At 40.0% G+C, this 20,369-nt stretch overlaps 1 protein-coding gene across 3 annotated transcripts; it reads right to left on the minus strand.

The window, feature by feature from the left end:
* Positions 1-6: 6 nt before the first annotated feature.
* On the minus strand, positions 7-20,093 carry UBE2D1 (ubiquitin conjugating enzyme E2 D1). Of its 3 annotated transcripts, none has more exons than XM_030452850.1 (7): positions 19,989-20,093; positions 9,371-9,434; positions 9,242-9,273; positions 6,436-6,513; positions 6,063-6,168; positions 4,238-4,331; positions 7-2,223 (listed from the first exon to the last, which is right to left on the minus strand). In XM_030452850.1, the coding sequence occupies exons 1-7, from the start codon at positions 20,010-20,012 to the stop codon at positions 2,178-2,180; spliced, it is 444 nt and encodes a 147-aa protein (XP_030308710.1). In that variant the 5' UTR covers positions 20,013-20,093; the 3' UTR covers positions 7-2,177. The 3 variants fall into 3 exon arrangements, with proteins under 3 accessions (XP_030308710.1, XP_030308712.1, XP_030308711.1); XM_030452852.1 differs by lacking the exon at positions 19,989-20,093 and adding an exon at positions 12,324-12,399; XM_030452851.1 differs by lacking the exons at positions 7-2,223; positions 4,238-4,331 and adding an exon at positions 4,361-5,782.
* Between the last annotated feature and the right edge of the window lie 276 nt (positions 20,094-20,369).

Below are 20,369 nucleotides of genomic sequence, written 5' to 3' on the forward strand. Positions count from 1 at the left end.
CAACTCTTTGAAAGACTTAAGTTTTTAATCAAAGACTTAGCTTCACACCTCTAACACAGCATATCCATAAATGGAGTTTGTTTTTTTTTAAAGTATATAAATATGCCATAGGCAAACTCACTCATTGCTGCTGGTCTTTGTTTTTTGATCATCCTGCTCATCCTGCACTGTGATGGAGTCATTCCCTCCACAGAAGGCACACGGCAAAGAAAACAAACAAACAAACCCAGCAACTGACATCAAGTATTTTCAAACCAGGAAACCAAGAGAATATGCTGAGATGCAAGTCAAACTTCCAGTTTCACACAGTTCAATACAAATATTGCAAACATTTAAGTAACTCCTACTACAAACGTGTTAATACCAATCCAGAAAAAATAACAACTCTGGGAACACATTCTGATGGTCAAAGTTTTCTACCACCATTTTAGCTGTAAGTACAAACAATGTTTTTGCCTTCAGAGCTACATTGTCCTTGTTCAAGTGCAATGTAGCATTCATTTTAATAACAAAAAACATTTATTCAGTTTACAATCTAAAGTGAACAAGGATTATTTTAAGATCAATGGAGTCGCTCTCCATCAAGCTTCTTTTTTTCTTTTCAAAAGTTATCATTAAATCACAGATAAAACTGTAGCACAGAAGTGACATTCTCCCCATATATGATCAACTTAACTCCACTGGGGTCAGCAATCATGAAGGTAACATTCACCCACACCCCAAATTCCAGTTTGGCATTCATTGCAGGGAAAAACCCAAATATTTTGATAGTCTTATAAATGTATAATGACAAATTTCCCAACTCTCACTTTTCTTTCATGTGCAAGGTACAGAGAAAAACATCAGTCAAGCATTTTTATTTTCAGATAACCAAGAAGACCGTACAGTAGGAAAATTCTGGTTTTCATCCACTTCAGAAAAAGCTTGCCCCTCTCCAGCAGGCTGGGTTTTCCACATGCATAGTTTGAAGCAACACAAGGCTGGTTAAGGGAAAAGTTAGCTTCAAGTGCAAGAAGTTTACTGTAATAATCTGATACTGCAGATGCACAGCCTTCACTGAAGTGTACCACGTTAAAACACTTGTGGTATTTCCTCCAGAAATTAAAATAGTTGTAATTAAACTAGTGGAAAACCTACATAAAACAATGGGCATAGCATGCTATAAGCTAAAGCTAGCAGAAAAATTCATAGCAATGCAAGTCTGAATAGTATATGATGCATGGCTTTATTTTCCTTTTTGTTTACAAGACACATGCATAATCTAGTATTTTGATTCTCTCATGTTAGAAGAAGCACTTTATGAATATGCATTATTTAAAAAAAAAGCCAAGACAAGTAGTAGAAAATGCATTTTATTTATACGGAAAAGGCTACATTTAGATTTGTAAAGGTCTGTAATAGTGTTATGTTGCCCACATGTCAAAAATCAGTTGTGAATAGCAACAAAACGGTTACATATCTTTCTACAAAGCAGTGCAATTAGTTCACATTGCAATAAAATTAAGTCAAGTATGCAACAGAATCAAAAACAAGTGTTTCTCCATAATCAGCGTACAAAGAAATACAGTGCAAAGATTACTTTAAGAAATCTGCAGTCAGTATTTAGAATACCCTGATGGGTGGGATAGTCCAATTACTTTCATTACTAGCAGTTGTATCTTGTCAATATTGTGCACAAGCAAGTAAGTCCTAAATCAAACGACTTACATGGTAAATAAAATATTCAGTCTATACAGTAAAAAAAAAAAAATTATATAAGTGAACTAACAAAATAAAATTTAAACACCCCTATGAAACAGACAATGTACTTTAAGGACACACGTACAGTATTCATCACATAAAAAGAGCTACTTTTTCCAGCAAAAATATTTTGGTTGTTTTACAACTGCATTATGGATCTGCTAGTCTGAAGATGCAGGTGTCCAAGTTTTAAAACCCATAATAAATGTATTCTGCAAAGCATACAAAGAGGATAAATATTTGTATCACAGTCATAAGGTTATTTTTAGAAGTCTGTTCTCCCTTGCTCCAGAAACACACTTACATGGGTGGAAAAAAAATAAATTTGGGGGGCATCATGACACACTGAAACAGTAAACTGTGCTCCATTTCCTTCTAATTTTGAAAAAATTCTAAAATGTACAGTACTCTGTGGTATATGAAAAGTCTTCACAAGTTTACATTGCATATTTCTGAGTCCATTCTCTTGCTTGTCTGTTGTATCTGTGTGAAAAAAGGCATTACAGTGAAGAGCTGTTAGCAATACATTGACAAAGGTCACATATTTCCTTAATCCAGACATTAGTGAGCTTTTCAGCTCTTTGCACTGATTCAAATGTTAAAATGGTCTAAAATCCAAGACATACCCTTAGTATGTTCAGTTACTAAAGCTACCTACCAAAGCTACTTAAACTCACTGAAAATCAGTCTCATGAGTTTGTATTAAAATGCATATCATTATACATACTTAATTTGCATTTCACAACTGGTTCCCATATTTGTAGCTTAAAAAGAACATGACAAAGAATCTAACAATTATAATAGTTAACAGGAGGGCTAACAAAAAGCATCTTGGGTACTAAGGATAAAAAGCCTGCCTCAAACTGAATCCATAACCTTTTCCATACCTTGAAGAACTCATCAGATAAACAATAGTATGTAGGCTGGCTATAAATGCCCTGCATGGCTTTGACCATTTAATTTATTGTCAAGGCCACCAGAAAAATTTGTGATGGTTCCATTTTGGGGAAGGTTATTCCATTCTTGGCAAATCAGGACTGGATGTAGTTGGAAAAGCTTAGCGGCTTCTACTCCTTGTTTACTATCCTAAACTAATTCTGTGTTTCAGTCTGTCTGTCTTAATTCCACACACACCTAGAAAATCCACAGGTGCTAAAACCCTGTTACAGAAGACAGGTCAGGCCATGCTGATAAGACTGTAGAATGCATCCTGGATTGTCCTCAAAACACCTATAGCAGCAGAGTTTAATAAAATCTCCCATTGGTTAACAAAATAGTATCTCCTTCCCAGATCACTGATTCTGTAACCTTTTCCATGCATAAATTTTTAAAGTTTGTAAGTCCAGGAGAACCGTGTAGCTGGTACAACAATAGAGAGCAGCTATGATAGAAAATCTCACACAAGTAGTATTTTCTCCATGGAACCCTTTGGAAATCATGCAGTCTAATCTGTGAAATAAAGAGTCTGAGCTTACTGCCAGCCACAGCTGCTACAGGCTCTTAAGAAATCAGTGCATCACTTGGTGCAGATATCCACAGATGACACTATTCACAGGGTGACAGATCAAGTGAATCACTGTGCAGAGGTAGTGCTCTGGAAAGAAACACCACTACAGCAAAGTACCAGGCTTGCTAGTGACTTCTAAATCCTGCTGTCTGACAGTGTGAAGGTTCTGCCATCCATGTAGTTGTAAGACAGCATTTCAAAACCCTCCTTAGGAGTCAGCAAGCCTTAAAACTGAATTTTGTGAAAACCAGATATTCCAGTCAGTGTAGAACTTTTAGAGCTGGAAGTCCTCAAATCAAAGGCTTCAGTTACATGCTGTCCATGTTGTCTACCTAAGACGAGAAACTTCCTCCCAAGCTCTACAGCTGCTCTAGAAAGTAAGAGGTTCTTTTTCTCTGTAAGATGCTACATATTGCAACAAGTGTAACAATGGTTCTCGGTACTAAAAATACCTGACTATTAGCCTACGCTACATTTACAAAATTATGTCAAAACCACATTTGTTATTCATAGAATCATACCACAGATTCACAGAATGGTTTCAGCTGGAAGTGACCTTAAAGATCATCCAGTTCCAACCCCCCTGCATGGGCAGGGACAACTCCCCCTCGACCAGGTTACTCAAAGCCCCATCCAATCTGGCCTTCAGCATACCCAACTTCTTACTAAAGGCACACAGGTTTTACAACCAGACGGTCACAATAGCAACAAATAATTCCTATTTAGGAATGACTTTTTATGCAATGACTATAAACACAACAGGAAAGTGTAAAGGTTTTATGCAACATGAAGTACAAAAATTACAAAGTATCCAGCAGTGGTGTATGTCTACAGTTTTCTGCTTGACATTCCATTGATAGGTATCTATCAGACTTAAAAATCTAATCCTGTAGAAATCTATGAAGAGTATCTTAAAGTAAGACAGAAGGTGGCATAGCAGACAAGCATCTGCAAGTAACACACACACAAATATGTACATGTTATACTCACTTTTCCTTGTCTGACTTGTAGATCTGTGCAATATCCGGTACTAAAGGATCATCGGGATTAGGATCACAAAGTAAGGAGCATATGGACAATAAAACTAAATAAAAGAGACACTAGACAGATTAGTTTGCTTTATTGCTATAATTCTTTAATATATTCCAGTAGACTAAAGGAGAATGGTAGAAGAGAGATTGGAGAGAGAATGCATATTATACTTTTACACAGCAGTTCTGCTCAGAAACATTTATATAGCATAATTTTTCTGGATCCTAAGCAAACAGCACCTAATACTTGCCTAGAGAACTCACAGCTCATGGACCTGTAGTAATTCTAAATATGTTCTGAAAGGGTATTTGATTCTACAATAAGGATCTGATGTAAAATAGTGCATTTTTTCTTTGTTTCATCTTGTTACAAAAAAACCCCTAACAGCTCTCTTTTTTTTAGCTGTAGAAAGTTCAACCCCTTCATACTAAGATGTTTCATTTTTGAAGTATTATAAGCATCATCAATTTTAGCAAATCAGATTAGAATATTTGGGCACACCTATCAGAGTTCCTATTGGTACGCTGGAATCCTTTGATTCAGTAAAACAAGAACTGCAAAAGAGAAGCTTCCATGAGCCACTGAGCTCATGTTTATAAAATATACATGATGTGCAAGCAGGGCTGAAAACTTGGGAGCTTTCAGTTGTAAATGCCAACTGTTAAATGCAAGTGCTGACTCTTATTTGCTAAATACCTTCTAAATAACTAGGAATAAGACAACTTTTGCTCAGCAATGAAACAACCAACTGATTTACCTGTAAAGTTGATAACAACTACACACAAGAATAATTCATGTCTTTAGCAACTACACCAAGAAACAGTATTAAACTTAGGTTGTATTTAACTTCTAAGTACTACACAGAGTTGTTATGCATGAGTGAAGTTGCTTTTCCATGGAGGTTTAACAATTGCATAGAGCAATTTCCACTGGAAAAAGACTGACAATTTGTTTCATACCTTTCTAAAAAAGGTGCATAGTTTAGAGAGCTCTCTAGCAATAAACAAGACGTGATAAACCAGACTTTTCTGGTCACATGAGAACTTTCTGCAGTATGACTAAAAGTGTGGCTAAGCATCTTGAAGATGGGTGAGGATAAAAACTAATATACACACATTTTAGGCAGCTTTTGAAGTGACACAAACTGCTTACAACAAAAGAATCAATTATCTGCAACCTCAATGTTCAAAAAATCCAGTGTCTGACTGGAGAAAGTTTTATTACAGGACTGGAATATTTTTATAAATACTTCACTCACTGCTTTCAAAGCAGCTGCATTTTAAAATATTCATCTTACACAGGAATACAAACCAGAACAAACCTCATTTTAAATTAAAGCATACTTAAGATCTTATCCCATACAAGGATGCTCAGGCAACCCAAAGAGCTCTGAAGTAAACCCAAATTCATTAGTATAAGAGTTTTCCATTTACATCCAAATTCATCATTTGATTTTGAAGCTCTCTTCACCAGTTTTCTCCTCCGTTCTGCATGCACAGTCAGCTATAATACAGAAGTTGCATTTCAGGCTAGCTGGACATGTATTAATTTACCTTATTTGTTTTAGAACATTTCTTTGACATGCAAATATTTTGTTATTTGACACTCTGAATAAGCTGTGCAAGACCTTGGATCATAGTAAGAATTCAAATGGAATTTGCCACTTCTGTAACCTGCAGTGGGATAAGTTCCCACTGCCACCCTCAGACAGTTCAGTAATACAAAAGGAAACTGCATGGCACTGTATGCAATTTCATAAATTTATAGCAAATTGTGAGTTTACCTTTAGATACAGTCAGAGCTGGTGACCACTGTGATCTCAGGATATCAAGACAAATACTCCCATTGCTGTTTATATTTGGGTGGTATATTTTTGTTGTAAAAGCAATCTGGAATAAAAAAATAAAAAAAAACACCCAAGTAGCAACATATTCTGTTTATTATATCCAGAACCCTTAACATTGACCCTTGAGTTCCATTCATACTAGATCTACCAACGTAATTTATTGTACAGTCTTATCTCTTCATCCACTATAAATATGTATCTTATTGATGGATTTTCTGCTTTTAACTTCCAAAATTAGGCCCAAACAACTAAGGCAAGGAAACAAAAATTTGACCAAATTACTGCATAACTTCTCAAAGAAAGGACTTACCTTTGGTGGTTTGAAAGGATAGTCTGTCGGGAAGTGTACTGTGAGGAAAAAAACACCCCCTTGATATGCACTATCAGGCTAGGGAAAACAAACAAACAAAACAAACAAACAAAACACATTAATACATTTCAGTTATTTTGGAGCCTCCCTTTTGAACACAAATAACCTCCCAAACCTGCGTGTATCTTAGAAAATCCATTTTTTTTCCAGTACACAGCCCATCCTCTGGGCCACTGCCCACTGTGGGTTGTATACTGGGAAGGCAGAGAGAGAACTGAAGTTTCCCACTGGCCTGCAGAGCTACAGCAAAGCCAGCCATGGCTACTGCTGCAGGAGCCCAACACAGCTCCTGAGTGCTGCCATTCTCAGGGAGAGAAAGGGAGGGATCAGTGTTTAACTGATGGAACTACAAAACTGCTCATCCACAGCTCCAAACTAGCTCCCTTTGTGGGCTGTAAGGCACTTCTGGAGCTCAGCTCCACCTCACCAAGGGGAATACAAAACTTGGAGCAGGTCTTCCAAATCCTGTCTCTGTGCAACACCACAGCTGCTCTGATCTTCCTCCATCCTTAAGCTACAAATATACATACCTCAAGAAGTGGTTTCTCTTTGCAGTTGCAAAGAGTAGGATTTTCCAACAAAACTCAGTTGATCATGATGACATCAGGGAGTTTTAAAACACACAACATCTTTGTGACCTGTACAAATCTGTGAACATGCATTTTGTTAGAGAACATGTGCACAGGTTTATGTCCAGGTTGCACACAGTTGATAGAAATAACTTTGTTGGAGGCATCTGTTGAGGAAAGCTTTCATTTTTATTAACTACAAGTGTGAGGGGAAAAGCCTCACTGTTAAATAGAGAGCAGTGCTGCCATTTCTGATTAAAGGGAGAAGACAATCTCTCTCATTACTTGGTGAGTTTAAAACAGCAACACAGAAATTCAGCCACAGTGAAGCTGCAAAAATACCAAGTTTTTGGGTTTTCTTATGAAAGGCAGACTTTAAAAAAATAAATATTTTTATTGGAAAGGAGCAAAAATTTCTGATTTTAGAGATGACTACAAGAAGTGAAGTCAGAAGTGGTCTGCTAAGACATGTCATCTTACACACTCAAAATGCAGACTGTTCCAATGTAAGACAGGTTATAAATAGTATTCCTAAGAAGTCAGCATCAGGTAACATCAGGAAAGACTGACACTGTACTTCCAAGAAGGCTTGAAAGGACTGCCTGCATATGGATTTGTCTAAGATAAAATAAGCTGAAGATGAGACACATTCAGTGTCAGAAGGCAAAGTGAGGTCACAGTATGTTTGGTAAGGTATACAAAGCACAGTGATGATTGAGGTTACCCTACTTCCACACAAAGCAAGTGAATTCTGGAGATAAGCTTTAGTTCCATGCTTCCCCCAGCCATCAGGAAACACAGTATGTGCATCCCTATTTCCTGATGTTATCAAGACTAAATATGAACATCCTGAGGTTGATGTTCTCAGCAGATGTGACTGAGAAAAGTTGGCAAGATGCTCATTCTTATCCTTAACTAGAGAAATTTGAGAAGCCTGAAGCAAAGAAAATAATATTTTCCACTACAGAATATGAAAAGGTGAATTGCAAGCTGGAATTTAAAAATGTTGGTGTTTACATGCTAGTACTTCCCTTTCTCAGCTGATCAGCATTCTTTAGAACAGACATTACAGGTGGCAAACTGCATGTAAGCTTTTGTTGACTTGTAACTTCTTTGTTGTTTTGACATTTAACTTTAAGCAATGCTAAGGGCAAGGGTCAGAATGACTTGATATTTGAAAGAACAGAAAAGTTGCAGAAAAATTGCAAAAGGATTAGTATCCTAAAGAAAAACTGTTACTGCTGGGCCATTGACAAGCTGGACAACAGACTCCAGCACAACCCTGATAGATTAGTAAAAAATCTTCCATTGCTTCACAGCAGCTGTGCTGAAAATACATAGTCTCAAAGCAGTCACGATTCCACTTTTCTCCACCATGTGATGCTGCATCCTAATGAATTAAGGATTGTCTCAAAATTTCAACTTCAACTCGCATAGTGATTCAGCTCACCATCTGAACTGGTCTATTCTTTCCAAATTCCTAAATCCAAAAGGAAAACACTAGTAATACAAACTTCTTGCCATGATATTAATAAACATGTCTTCCCTCATTACATGTTGGTTTTTGTTTTTTTTTTTTTGCTAAAAGCCTTTTTTAGTTTTCTTTCAAAACTTTGTGTTCTTAAGGTTTATTATTCTTTATGTCATTTCTTTGACAAGGGTCAGAAATGGGGTCTTCTAGAGATCTCTCTCAGCTGAAGGAAAGCAGACCTTTCTCACACAGAAACCAGAAGTACCCACAATTACTGGTCTGCAGTTTGGAAAACCCATCTGTTTGTCAGAGCCACATTACAGCCATCAAACAAACTCTAAAAGCCCCAAAATCACCCTGTGCAACCCCACTCTTACTTACAGTTACCAACTTTAGCATGGCATTACACCTACCCTTCTCCTTTCAGATGGATGAACCTTCCCTAACCAAAACTATCATCTTTGAAAAGCCCACATCACCAGTTCAAACACTGCAGCTGGCTGATGGAGCACCTTTAAGTTCATGAAGACAACAGATTTTTCAATCACTAAACAAAGAAACTAGTACCAGACTACTAAGAAAAATACTACTACTACTACTACTAAATATTTCACCTGTACACAGCACAGATGAATTTGACTGCCATGTTTACAGCAACCCAAATTAATCCTTCCATAACAAAATGTGGCATAAATTATATACTTACAGGTCCCATAATTGTTGCTTGCCAGTGAAACACTGAAAGTCAAAAAGATACAACAATTAAAAGAGATTTTTCTGAGCTTCTCCATAACAGAAAAAGGTCACCTGTGCCAGTGTACTACAACAAACTTACAGTCATCTCCAACAGGTCCAGCAGAACAGTGGGCTGGTGGGTCTCGCTGCAGATCACTTAGTTCCTGCAAGAAAGAAAAAAAACACTGGAAAGACATCTGCATGAAAATAATCATCACTAGGCAGTGAGAAGACAAACAGATTTTATTAGATGGACCTGTGGTATTTTTAAATAAATCAACATCTGAAAAACCCAAGGGTTTTTTTTTGACAGGTAGATCTGCGGCTAAAGACAACACCATGCTATAAATTAGCATCTGGAAGTATTTAAGAGTTATAGCCCAGTTCATAATAAGCTGAGTAAATATACCAAAGTAGACATGAGGAGGTGGGGAAGGGGAAAAGAAAATTAAGGTTTTCTTGATTTGCTGTAAACTCACAGACAAAACTAGCTCAGCCTTTCATCTGATTTATGGTCACTATGTCAAATGCAAAACAAGCCAGTCATTAATGTTGGTTCATTTTCCTTGTTTTGATTCAATACTTTCAACATCTAAAATTTTACTATACAATTAACAACTTTTTCCAGTTCTAAGCTGATAGGAACTGTACTGTGAAAAGTTTAATGATTGTGTATAAGTAATTCCACTGAAAAAACTGAAAAGATGTATGCTAGGCTACTGTTCATATAAGTCAGTCAACTAATTACTCAAAATATACACATTTAAGGAAGAAGTAGACATAACTGGGTCTGCAAATACCTCCTGGAATTTAGCTTATGGAATAACAGCGCAAACATTTTACCAAAACATCATTAGTCAAGACTACTTCCAAACTCAAACTGGAACTAAGTTTAACTCAAGCACAGCATTTGTGTAAGTAATGTGCAGATCTTCCATACAATCCAGAGGGTTAAAACTCAGCACTTCTCAACTGCTGTGATACATTTACCCATTCAAAACACCCAGTAAGCTTTCAGCTCACACAATTCTCTCTTTGAGGGACTCAATTTACCATGGACCTGGAAGCTCAATCCAGGCACACTTCCTACAGGTCCACTGTTGGCTCTGGATCTGCACATACCCTAAGCCAGATAAAGAGTAGTAGTAATATTACTACTTGCTCTGAAGTTACTCCTCACAATCTTTGCAATTTAAGAGACAATTCTTTGATATACATATACTGAAAAATTTCAACTAGGTTGCCAACTAGTGTTAATTGTCACTTCTTGAATGTTATTCTGTTGGTGAAACTGCTATGCTGGTCCAGAAACAACACTATGGACAAGGCTTTGAGCAATAAAGGCAATAGCAAAACCCTTTAAAAGTTCAGTTCCCTTTTTGATCAGAGGATTCATATTTCAGAATGGAGTGATACAGAGAAAAAGTAACCTATGCAAAGCCAAACTCCTGCCAACACACGAAGGGAGTCAACAAGTCTCAGGTTTCCAGGAGTCATGAGAGCTGTAAACAAGCATTACCAGCAGCAGAGCAGTTCCAGCCACTGTCTACTCTAATTTGCAACTCAAGATTTACTCTAACAAAAGATTAAACCCTGTACACATATTAAAAAAAAAGTCAGATGCACAAGACTGTTAGATGAAACAAAGAAGTGAAATAATGTGTTTTACAGCAATCATGGCAGACTACGAAATTAAAGGCGATGGGATAAACATGTAGCTTAAACTTCAGAAAATCTCTAAAATATATGCAACCATTCCTTTATGCATGTGAACTGCTAAGCAAGCACTTAATTTTGGAGTCACAAATCTATAACAGCACTCTCATTTGCTACATGCTTGAGAATCCACCCAAAACCCACCCAGACCGGTTTTCATTCATATGTACACATGTACTTCAGAATTGGTAGGAATTGGGGAAAGCTCCTCAGGGATCCACTTCTAATTTGTTCAAGCTCAAAGCACTACAATTTGTTCATGACAAAACGTAAGTTTTTAATCAAACATTGATAAAACCCAGAACTATCAATTCCTATTATTACTATTTCCCTAATAATGATGAAAAGGCTCTCTTCAACCAACTTTACTAAATGAGAGCAAACCTGCTGTTTCGAGAGCTTTTGTAGCCAGGAAAAATAAACCAGGTCAAACTTCAAATGAGAGAGCAAATACAAGCTGTATTTTCCAATCACAAGAAATAGTAGCTAATCTGATTTTATTTCACAAATGGTAAAATGATTACATTAAATAAACTGCATTTGACAACATTATGAATATGAGCCTTTACTGACAAGCTCAGAACAAGCTGTGATAAAAACAAAAAACTATCACTGTTATACCATTAGTTTTTCTGTTTAAGTTGCATATTCAAAGTAAAATTAGCTGGAGAGTTGTAAAATTTAGGTTTCAAGCTTTCCTACATCTTTTGAAATGGTGCATGGACAGTCAGAATATCTATCTCTAAGCAGACATAAAAGTAAGTAAAGCAGATGAAGATGTAAGTAAGCAGATGTAGCAAACCTACTTCCCATATTCACAAAAGAACAAGGTGCTTCTTGTTCAAGAATTCTCTATATACAAGAATTAACTACACCAAGGAGCAAAGCTGCTTCACAAAAAGCCCAAAACCTTGCTGTGTCAAGAGACAAGGCTGAAGAGTTATAAAGAACAATGTACTGAAACTTCAAGAAGTGCAAGAGAACTGCATGAGGCATTATTATACCGTCAACACTAGAATTTTTAAGTTAATTGGTTACATCAGTTTTGTCCACGTTTTATGGATTATCACTCTGTGGTTGCATGATGCTGGTTTGGTTACTTCAAGGCCTTGAGTACCCCAATACTGTTAGTCGCTAGTACAGAGAATGGTGGTGAAAGACTTTTGATGTATGTAGGCTAACAAACAGGATTAGAACTCTAAGCAGTGCAGCTTCAGTTTCAGAAGAGAAAGTTAGCACTCCAAACTACAGCATATACCAGTGCAACATCTTGCACAAGAATACACAGATCCAAAATTTCAAGAGGTGCAAACAGAAATACTGGTATTATTGGTTACTTCAAATACTGGTGAATGTCACAGCACAAAAGCATCTATCAGGAGCTCCAACACATGCTGTGCTATCCCAACGCAGCCAGGATGAACTTGTACAGAGAAAAAGGCTAAGCTGAAGACAGCAGTAGGAATAACTCGGCTAATTACCTCAAACACAGTAGAATAGAATACTATTAATTTATAGCCCTGACTGGCTGCAATGAATAGGTGCTCAGAGCAAACTGTTTCTCCTGGTTGTAATTACAGAACAGTAGCAGAGCACAGTTTTGAGTAAGCAGGATGCATGATGAGGTGCAGCTAATAAAGGAGCACCTACTGTAATGCTACAGACTCTAAGCAACAATTACTGGACACAACAAAGCCTCCAAATCACCACTCTCCATTGCACCACACACACAATGGAATAGCTCTGGGCACAGAAAAAAGAAAAAAAAAAGAAAATCAAGTTTAACAGATGTAAAATAGATGTGATAAATGTTGGAAATATTTCTGAATGTACGGACTAGTACTCATTTTCAAGTATAACACAGTATTCATTTCATAAAGGTATACAAGTGGTGAGGACCGCAAGGTCAGTTTAATACTTGCATGCTTCATTAGCAGCCAGGACTCTCTCCCACAAAACTACTCAAAGAAAATTGTAAAGGATGCTTTGATAATAAGGAGTTAAATAGTCTCAGCATTGCAGACAGGACAATCAATGGCTACAAGCACTAGTAGTAACAAAAAACCCAAACCAAACCAAACCAAAACCACCCTAAAAATGTCACCAGTTTTTCAGTAAAAAAAACCCAAACCACCTAATAAAGACTGCAGAGTATCAGAAGACCAAAAGACACTGCAAATAGCATCACTAAAAGCTATTTTAAATCTCTAAGCAAGACAAAGCCACAGAGCCGGGAGCTCTTTTCCAAATCATTATTTTAAATGTTTGCCAGATAAGTTCTTAATATCTTGCTCAAAATGAAACTCTATACCGCAGACTCACTTCCTACTAACTCCAAACATACACTGCTACTATTACATTAATGTGTGGAATCACCTGTCAAAAAATCACCAGTAATTATACTTACACTAGTTAAATGATTCTCTGTTCTATCAAAATTTGGAAAATGTAAAGCAAATGTTTACTGTAATATTTCTTAATATAAGCTTAAGTATTAAAAAATCAGAAAATGAACACCTTAATATGTCATCTTATTGTAAATAAATTGCTGTGATACCACACCTGGTGTTTTGCCAGCAAATTTAAAGAATTCCATTTGCAGATTTCCTTAGCATGTTTATTGCCATACAAATACAGCACGGGACACAACAGTTTAAAGTCAAAACCTAAATTACAGATATTGATAGAATTGTATTTATTGACTCAATTTAAAGTAAGAAAAGTTATTTTTAACATAAATATTCAAGTCACTATGTCCTGCTAGTCTACGCTTACACCAAACACACACAGAAAGAAACAAGATATATAGTTAATTTACATACCTAAGTGTTTGAATACTTCTTTCTGACTTGTAAGAGAAAAACAACCCAGCCCTATGCACCAAAAAACCCAGCTATTTTAAAACCAGTCGTCAAATGTGTGAGAAAACAGTTTGTCACTGATTTCAAAATCTTCTAAATTGATTTTGTTATGCCTACAACAAAAGTAAATACTGGGTTTGTACGTATTTTGATCTTTCCTCTTTTCATCTTTCAGGTAGGCAGTGATGAGGTAGGGAGAAGAAGTTGGAGGGTAATGAAGAAAGATTTCAGAGCCTTGGGGTGACTGGTCAAGGGATCAGGAGTACAAGCTGTGCTCGCTGTCCCTCCAGTCCTGCAGAATCATAAGTCGGTGAACAAGAAAACCAGACAGATCAAAGCCTGGCTCCAAAACTGGTGCTACTAGCTGGACTTCGGGTTTTTTTCATCATGCTTTGATCTACAGGACACCAAGCCTGCTCGCAACCATTGGGAAAACCCTGTCCCACAGGGGGAAAAGGGTACTAGGGCAAGAGTTAGCACACCTCATGGACACGGCTTTAAACTAGACTTGAAGGGGATAAAATCAGGCCTACCAGTGATGAGCCTAGAGGTTAAGGCCCAAGGATGGGGGTGAAATTAGTAGCTCAGCTCAAGTGCATCTACACTAATGCATGAAGCACAGGCAACAAACAGGAGCTGGAAGCCACTGTGCAGCAGGACAGCTATGACATAGCTGTCACCAGGAAATGTGGTGAGATGACCGTCATGACTGGAGTACTGCAATGAATGGTTATAAGCTCTTCAGAAGGGACAGGCAAGGAAGGAGAGATGGTGGTTTGGCTCTGTACATTAGAGAGTATTTTGACTGTACAGAGCTTGATACCAGTAATGATAAATTTGAGCATTTATGGGTAAGGATGAAGGGGAAGGCAAATACAGGAGATATTGTGCTGGGAGTCTGTTACAGACCACCCAAACAGAATGAGGAGGCAGATGAAGCATTCTGCAAGTGGCTGGCTGAAGTCTCATGATCGCCAGCCCTTGTTCTGGTTGGGGACTTCAACCGACCGGATGTCTGCTGGAAATACAACAGCTGAGAGCAGCCAGGCTAGGAGGTTTCTTGAGTGCAGGGAAGATACCTTCCTGACACAACTGGTAGGTGAGCTGACCAGGGGAGGTGCCTTGCTGGACTTCCTGTTCACAAATAGAGAAAGACTAGTGGGAGATGTGGTGTTTGGAAGTTGTCTTGGGCTCAGTAATCATGAGCCCAATCATGAGGTCAAGTTTTCAGTTCTTAGTGATCTAAGGAGGGAGGTTAGCAAACCTCTACCTTGGACTTAATGGAGGGCAAACTTTGGCCTGTTCAGAACACAGGTCGAGAGAGCCCATGGGAAATAGTCCTGAAGGGCAAAGGGGTCTAGGAAGGCTGGATGCTCTTAAAGAAGGAAATCTTATAGGCTCAGGAGGAGGCTGTCACCACGTGTCAAAAGATTAAAGGATGGGAAAGAGGATGGCCTGCTTGAACAGGAAGATTTTAATGGGATTTAGGAAAAAAAGGAGGGTTTACCACCTCTGGAAGAAGGGACAGGTAACTCAAGAGGAGTACAGAGATCTTGTTAGATTTTACAGAGAGAAAATTAGGAAGGCCTAGCTGGAGCTCAACTTGGCCACTGACATAAGGGAAAATTACAAAAGTGTTTATAAATACACGAACAATAAAAAGAGAGCTCAGGAGAATCTCCACCCTTTACTGGATGCAGGGCGGAAACATTGCAACCAAAGATGAGGAAAAGGCCAAGATAATTAATGCTGCCTTTGCCTCCATCTTTTAATAATCAAACCGGCTACCCCTAGAGTGTTCAGCCTCCTGAGCTGGGAGATAAGGACAAGAACAGAACAACCTCCCCCCCACCTTTAATCCAAGAGGAAGGAGTTAATGATCTGCTTCTGCACCTAGGCACACATAGGTCTATGGGGCTGGATAGGATTCACTCAAGAGTGCTGAAGGAGCTGGTGGGGCATCTTGCTAAGCCTCTCTCCATCACTAGTCAACACTTCCAGTCAACAGGGGAGGTCCTGGATGATTAATGTGGTGCCCACTGACAAGAAGGGCTGGAAGGAGGATCTGGGGAACTACAGGTCTGTCAGTCTGACCTCAGCACTGGGAAAGATCATAGGGAGGAGCATCTTGAGTGAGCTCTCACAGCAAGTACAGGGAAGCCAAAGGATCAGGGCCAGCCAGCATGGGTTTATGAAAGGGAGGTCTTGCTTAACCAGCCTGATCTCTTCCTATGCCCATGTGACCACCTTCTGGATGAGGGGGAGGCTGTGGAGATTGTCTGCCTGGACTTGGGTAAGGCCTTTGACACTGTCTCCCCCAGCATCCTCCTGAAAGAGCTGGAGAATCATGGCATAGACAGAGGTACTCTTCACTGGGTAAAAAAGTGGCTGTGTGGCCATGCCCAGAGAGTTGTGATTAATGGGGTTAATCAGGGCTCAGCTTTGGGGCCAGTCTTGTTTAACATCTTTGTCAATGATCTGGATGAGGGGACTCAGTGCACCTTCAGTAACTTTGCAGACAATAAGTTGGGTGGAAGTGTTGATCTGCTTGAGGGTAGGAAAGCTCTAGAGAGGGACATGCACAGGATGGATTGATGGGGCAATGCCAGTTGTATGAGGTTCAATTAGACCAAGTGTCAGGTCCTGCATTTTGGTCACAATAACCCCAGGAAATGCTACGGGCTTGGCAAAAAATGGCTGTAAAGCTCCTGAGCAGAAAAGGACCTGGGGGTGCTGGTGGACAGCCATCTGAACATTAGGCAGCAGTGTGCCCAGGTGGCCAAGAAGGCAAACAGCACAGGCATAGCATGGCCAGCAGGAGTAAGGTGGTGATCCTGACCCTGTACTCGGTACTACTGAGGCCACATCTCAAGTACTGTGGTCAGTTCTGGGCCCCTTGCTATAAGAAGGACACTGAAGTGCTGAAAGGTGTCCAGATGAGGTACCAAGCTGGTGAGGGGCCTAGAGAACAAGTCATATGAGGGAACTGGGCATGTTTAGTTCAGAAGAGGAGGCTGAAGGGAGACCTCAATGCCCTCTACATCTACCTGAAAGGAGGTGGGTGTTGGTCTCTCCTCCCAAGTGAGGAGGAGAGGAAATGGTCTTAAGTTGTAGCAAGGGAGGCTTAGATTAGACATTAGGAAGAATTTCTTTACTGAAAAGGGTAGTTAGGCACTGCAACAGCCTGCCCAGGGAGGTGGTTGACTCAGCATCCCTGTAGGTATTTATGAAATATGTAGATGTGGCACTTCAGGGCATGCTCTGATGGCAGAGATTGTAGGGGTATTGTTTTTTGGTATGTGTGTGTATGGTTGGACTCAGAGGTCCTTTCCAACCATGACTATTTTGTGATTCTGTATTTCAAAATAGCCTAAGCCTTTAACAAGCATAACATCAACCCCTCATTAACACTGGAGGAACACCCAGAAGTACAGGATTTATGATGAAAGCCATCTCCTGAACGATGATACTGAACTGACAGGACAGTAAACTTGCAATTAGAGATGTAAACAAAGGATCTGGAGCAGGGATCTCAGAAAATTGTTCTGCAAAAAGTGTCTGGACAGAACTTACCTACACACTAACTTACATAATCTGACAGCCTGAACTATTGTCTACTTTGCACAAAGGCCATGGTGTCTCAGTTCTCAATGGCAGTAACAATAGAGGCTTCTTTGCAGAACATCTCTTCACAACTTAAACCTGCACTATTTGTTTAGTTCTCAAAATCTGCAACATTTGGAATTTAAAGTGTTCACAAAGACATAGGTTATTCTTCAACTGATGCATTACAGACTAGAGAGAAGCAAATACAGCCCCAAGGAACATTTATTTTAGCTCAACACACAGAGCACGGTCTGAAGTTTTTGACAGTGCAGAAATACACTGCCTCTACTTTCATGCTACAGCAGAGTAAAGCACTGCCAAGGTAAACTAATACAGGCTCCTCAAAATCCCTCAGCTGTGTTAAAGTACAATACTGAACAACCTTAAAACCATCCCAGCTTGAGACAGTATGTCTAGACTGAAAAGCTCCCAACTCACTGTGTTTTCTGACAGCACTTTCTTCTCCCAAGAGCTCCTCCTCTAGGTGCTTTGAGAAACTGAAGTCCCTTATAGTGTTTCCTCTACATCTCTTCCTACCCTCAAGATACAGCAGAGCTATCAACCTTTATAGCCCTTATATCTGAATATAGATGGGATAACCATACCATCATATAAATACACTTCAGAATTTTCAAGAAAGCTCTACATATTCCACTGACATTAAGACAGTTTGATTTTTCAACATCTTGCCTCTAGTTTTAACTTTCTGTTTGCAACAATCCTATTTCCTTGCCACTTTTCTACTGCTGCAGAGTCAGGCTGCTGGCCAAATCCTTCTTCTTTTACTTACCCTGGAAAGGCAGCAGATATTGATGAGTGTAGTTAAAGAAAACCCACCAGCAATAGTGATTTCTGAAGCAAACTAGAAGCAAGAAGTAACCAGTTCTGAATCCAATCTCAACACTTCTGGTAGGTTCTCCCCCGATACCTCATCATGTTTCAGACAGAAGTTATTGCATAAGGAAACCTTACACTACCTTGGAGTCAGCATCCTATGTAAACATTCCTTCATTTTCAAAGAGCAGAAACAGAACCTAATAAGGCTAACAGGATGAAAGGTACTCTTTCATAAATACTCTACGCATAATCTCACACCTGTCGAACACAGTTTTTAAATGCCATGGTAAAGAAAGTTGAGGCTTTTGAATACATCCATAAGTCTCTAAAGCAGACAGAAAAGTTAGACAAAGAATTTGATAAAAATATGGAGAACGATCCTATTCTAGCAGGATCTCATTTGTAAGCCCACAAACTACCACTCCACCTCAGAAATACTATAAGATTCTTTGTCTGTTCACCTTAGCAAAATGCAACTGAACAAGAGGAAAGAAAGTTATTTAGAACAATCCTTTTCTTAGAAATGCAAGCGTAAGGAGTACTCAAAGATATGGCATGAAATTAAAAAGCTAAGAAAACACAAAACATATCCATAATACATATAAAAGAACTCACTGCTAAAGAAAAATCACTGTAGTTCCTTTGTTAATATTTGACATAATCAGTGTACTAAGTTTTCTAATGCAAGTCCTAACTACCAAATTCTGATAGAAAAGTATAAATAACTTCATATCTATGGTAAGGTATCCCAAATCTGTGCACTGCAGTGTGAACTGCTCATTATCGAACTCTGTTTTTGTAATACCATCACTTTTAATAGCAAAAGGGAATTCAGAACAAGAAATTACAGGTCTGTCACTAAACTAGAACTAAAACACCAACCAAATGTGATAGGTCAACAGCAACAACCCCCCCCCTATTCATTCTATATCACGACCAATGAACAAAAGGTTAACCTCTGTGTTTACCATCCTTAACGCTATTTTTGTCTGTACTGTGCCACGACCAGCTATGTCCTGCCAAACAGCAAGAATCTAGAAACTTACTCCACAATTAAAACCTAACTATTTAGGCATATTACCCAGAAACTTCAACAAGGATACATTCAAAGGTCATCTCAAGTACTGGGCTGACGACACTTTCTGATGTGGAAAAAACCAACTTACACCCAGAGGTAACCAAGCTGTGCATAACCGGAGCACAGTATTTTGGCAACACCTACCTTTCTCACACCTCTGCTATAGATAACTCCTTAGCACAACGTCGCCTTTCACCCAGTACTTTACCACCACCACCACCACACAGCCGTTCCCTCAGAAAACACCCGAGCCGGTTTATTAGCTGGGACCGGGAGAGGGGGGAGCTTCAAGAAGGTGAAGAGTCCCGAAAACACGAGGAGACCTGCACCAACCACCCTTTCTCCACCTCAGGCCGCTCCCCCCAGGACTGCCGCGCCCCGAACCTGCCTGGGCCCCATCACCCCCCTGAGACGACCCCGCGGGGTCGCCGGCCAGGCCCGGGCAGACAGGGAAGGGCAGCGGGGGCACGACCCGGACGCTGGAGGGTGAAAGGACGGGCCTCAGGCGGAGACAACGGCTCCCGCTACGCCGCGGCCCGTCCCCGCCGCCGCTCCCCTCCCGGACAGCAGCGGGGCGGGGGCCCTTCCCGCCCCCCCTCCCGAGGCTCGGTCCCACTCACTTTCTGTATCCGCTTCAGCGCCATTGGAGCGCGGGGCGGGCGGCACCGGGGAGCGCGGCCGAGGGGACGGGGCGGGCGGGTAACGGCATCCGCGCGCGCCGCAGCGGCGGGAGGGGGGGGGTGGGGTAGGGAGCCGGGGGGGAGGGGAGGGGGAATGGGAGGGGGGGCGCGGGGCGGGGCGCGCGCTGTCAGGACGCTTTTTTGTCCGCCTGCGCAGCACCCGGGCGCGTGCGCGGGGCGCGCCGGGAAGGGCAATGAGGGGTGGGCGAGGCGGGAAGGCGGCGGCCTCCGTACAGCACCCCATACATACACCCCTTCCCTCCATACATCGCCTCCCTGTGCGAAGTGAGGTCATATCATGGATTCACGGGACCTTAAAAG

This window comes from Calypte anna, chromosome 6 (genome assembly GCF_003957555.1).
Source record: "Calypte anna isolate BGI_N300 chromosome 6, bCalAnn1_v1.p, whole genome shotgun sequence".
Taxonomy (NCBI): domain Eukaryota; kingdom Metazoa; phylum Chordata; class Aves; order Apodiformes; family Trochilidae; genus Calypte; species Calypte anna.

Bases quoted from the DNA above. Each gene is read 5' to 3' on its own strand.
- UBE2D1 (XM_030452850.1), bottom strand. From the start codon at position 20,012: ATGGCGCTGAAGCGGATACAGAAA. The intron at 9,435-19,988 runs GTGAGTGGGACC...TCTTTCTTGCAG, and splicing joins CGCTGAAGCGGATACAGAAA to GAACTAAGTGATCTGCAGCG. The intron at 2,224-4,237 runs GTGAGTATAACA...TTTTTCACACAG, and splicing joins TACAAGTCAGACAAGGAAAA to ATACAACAGACAAGCAAGAG.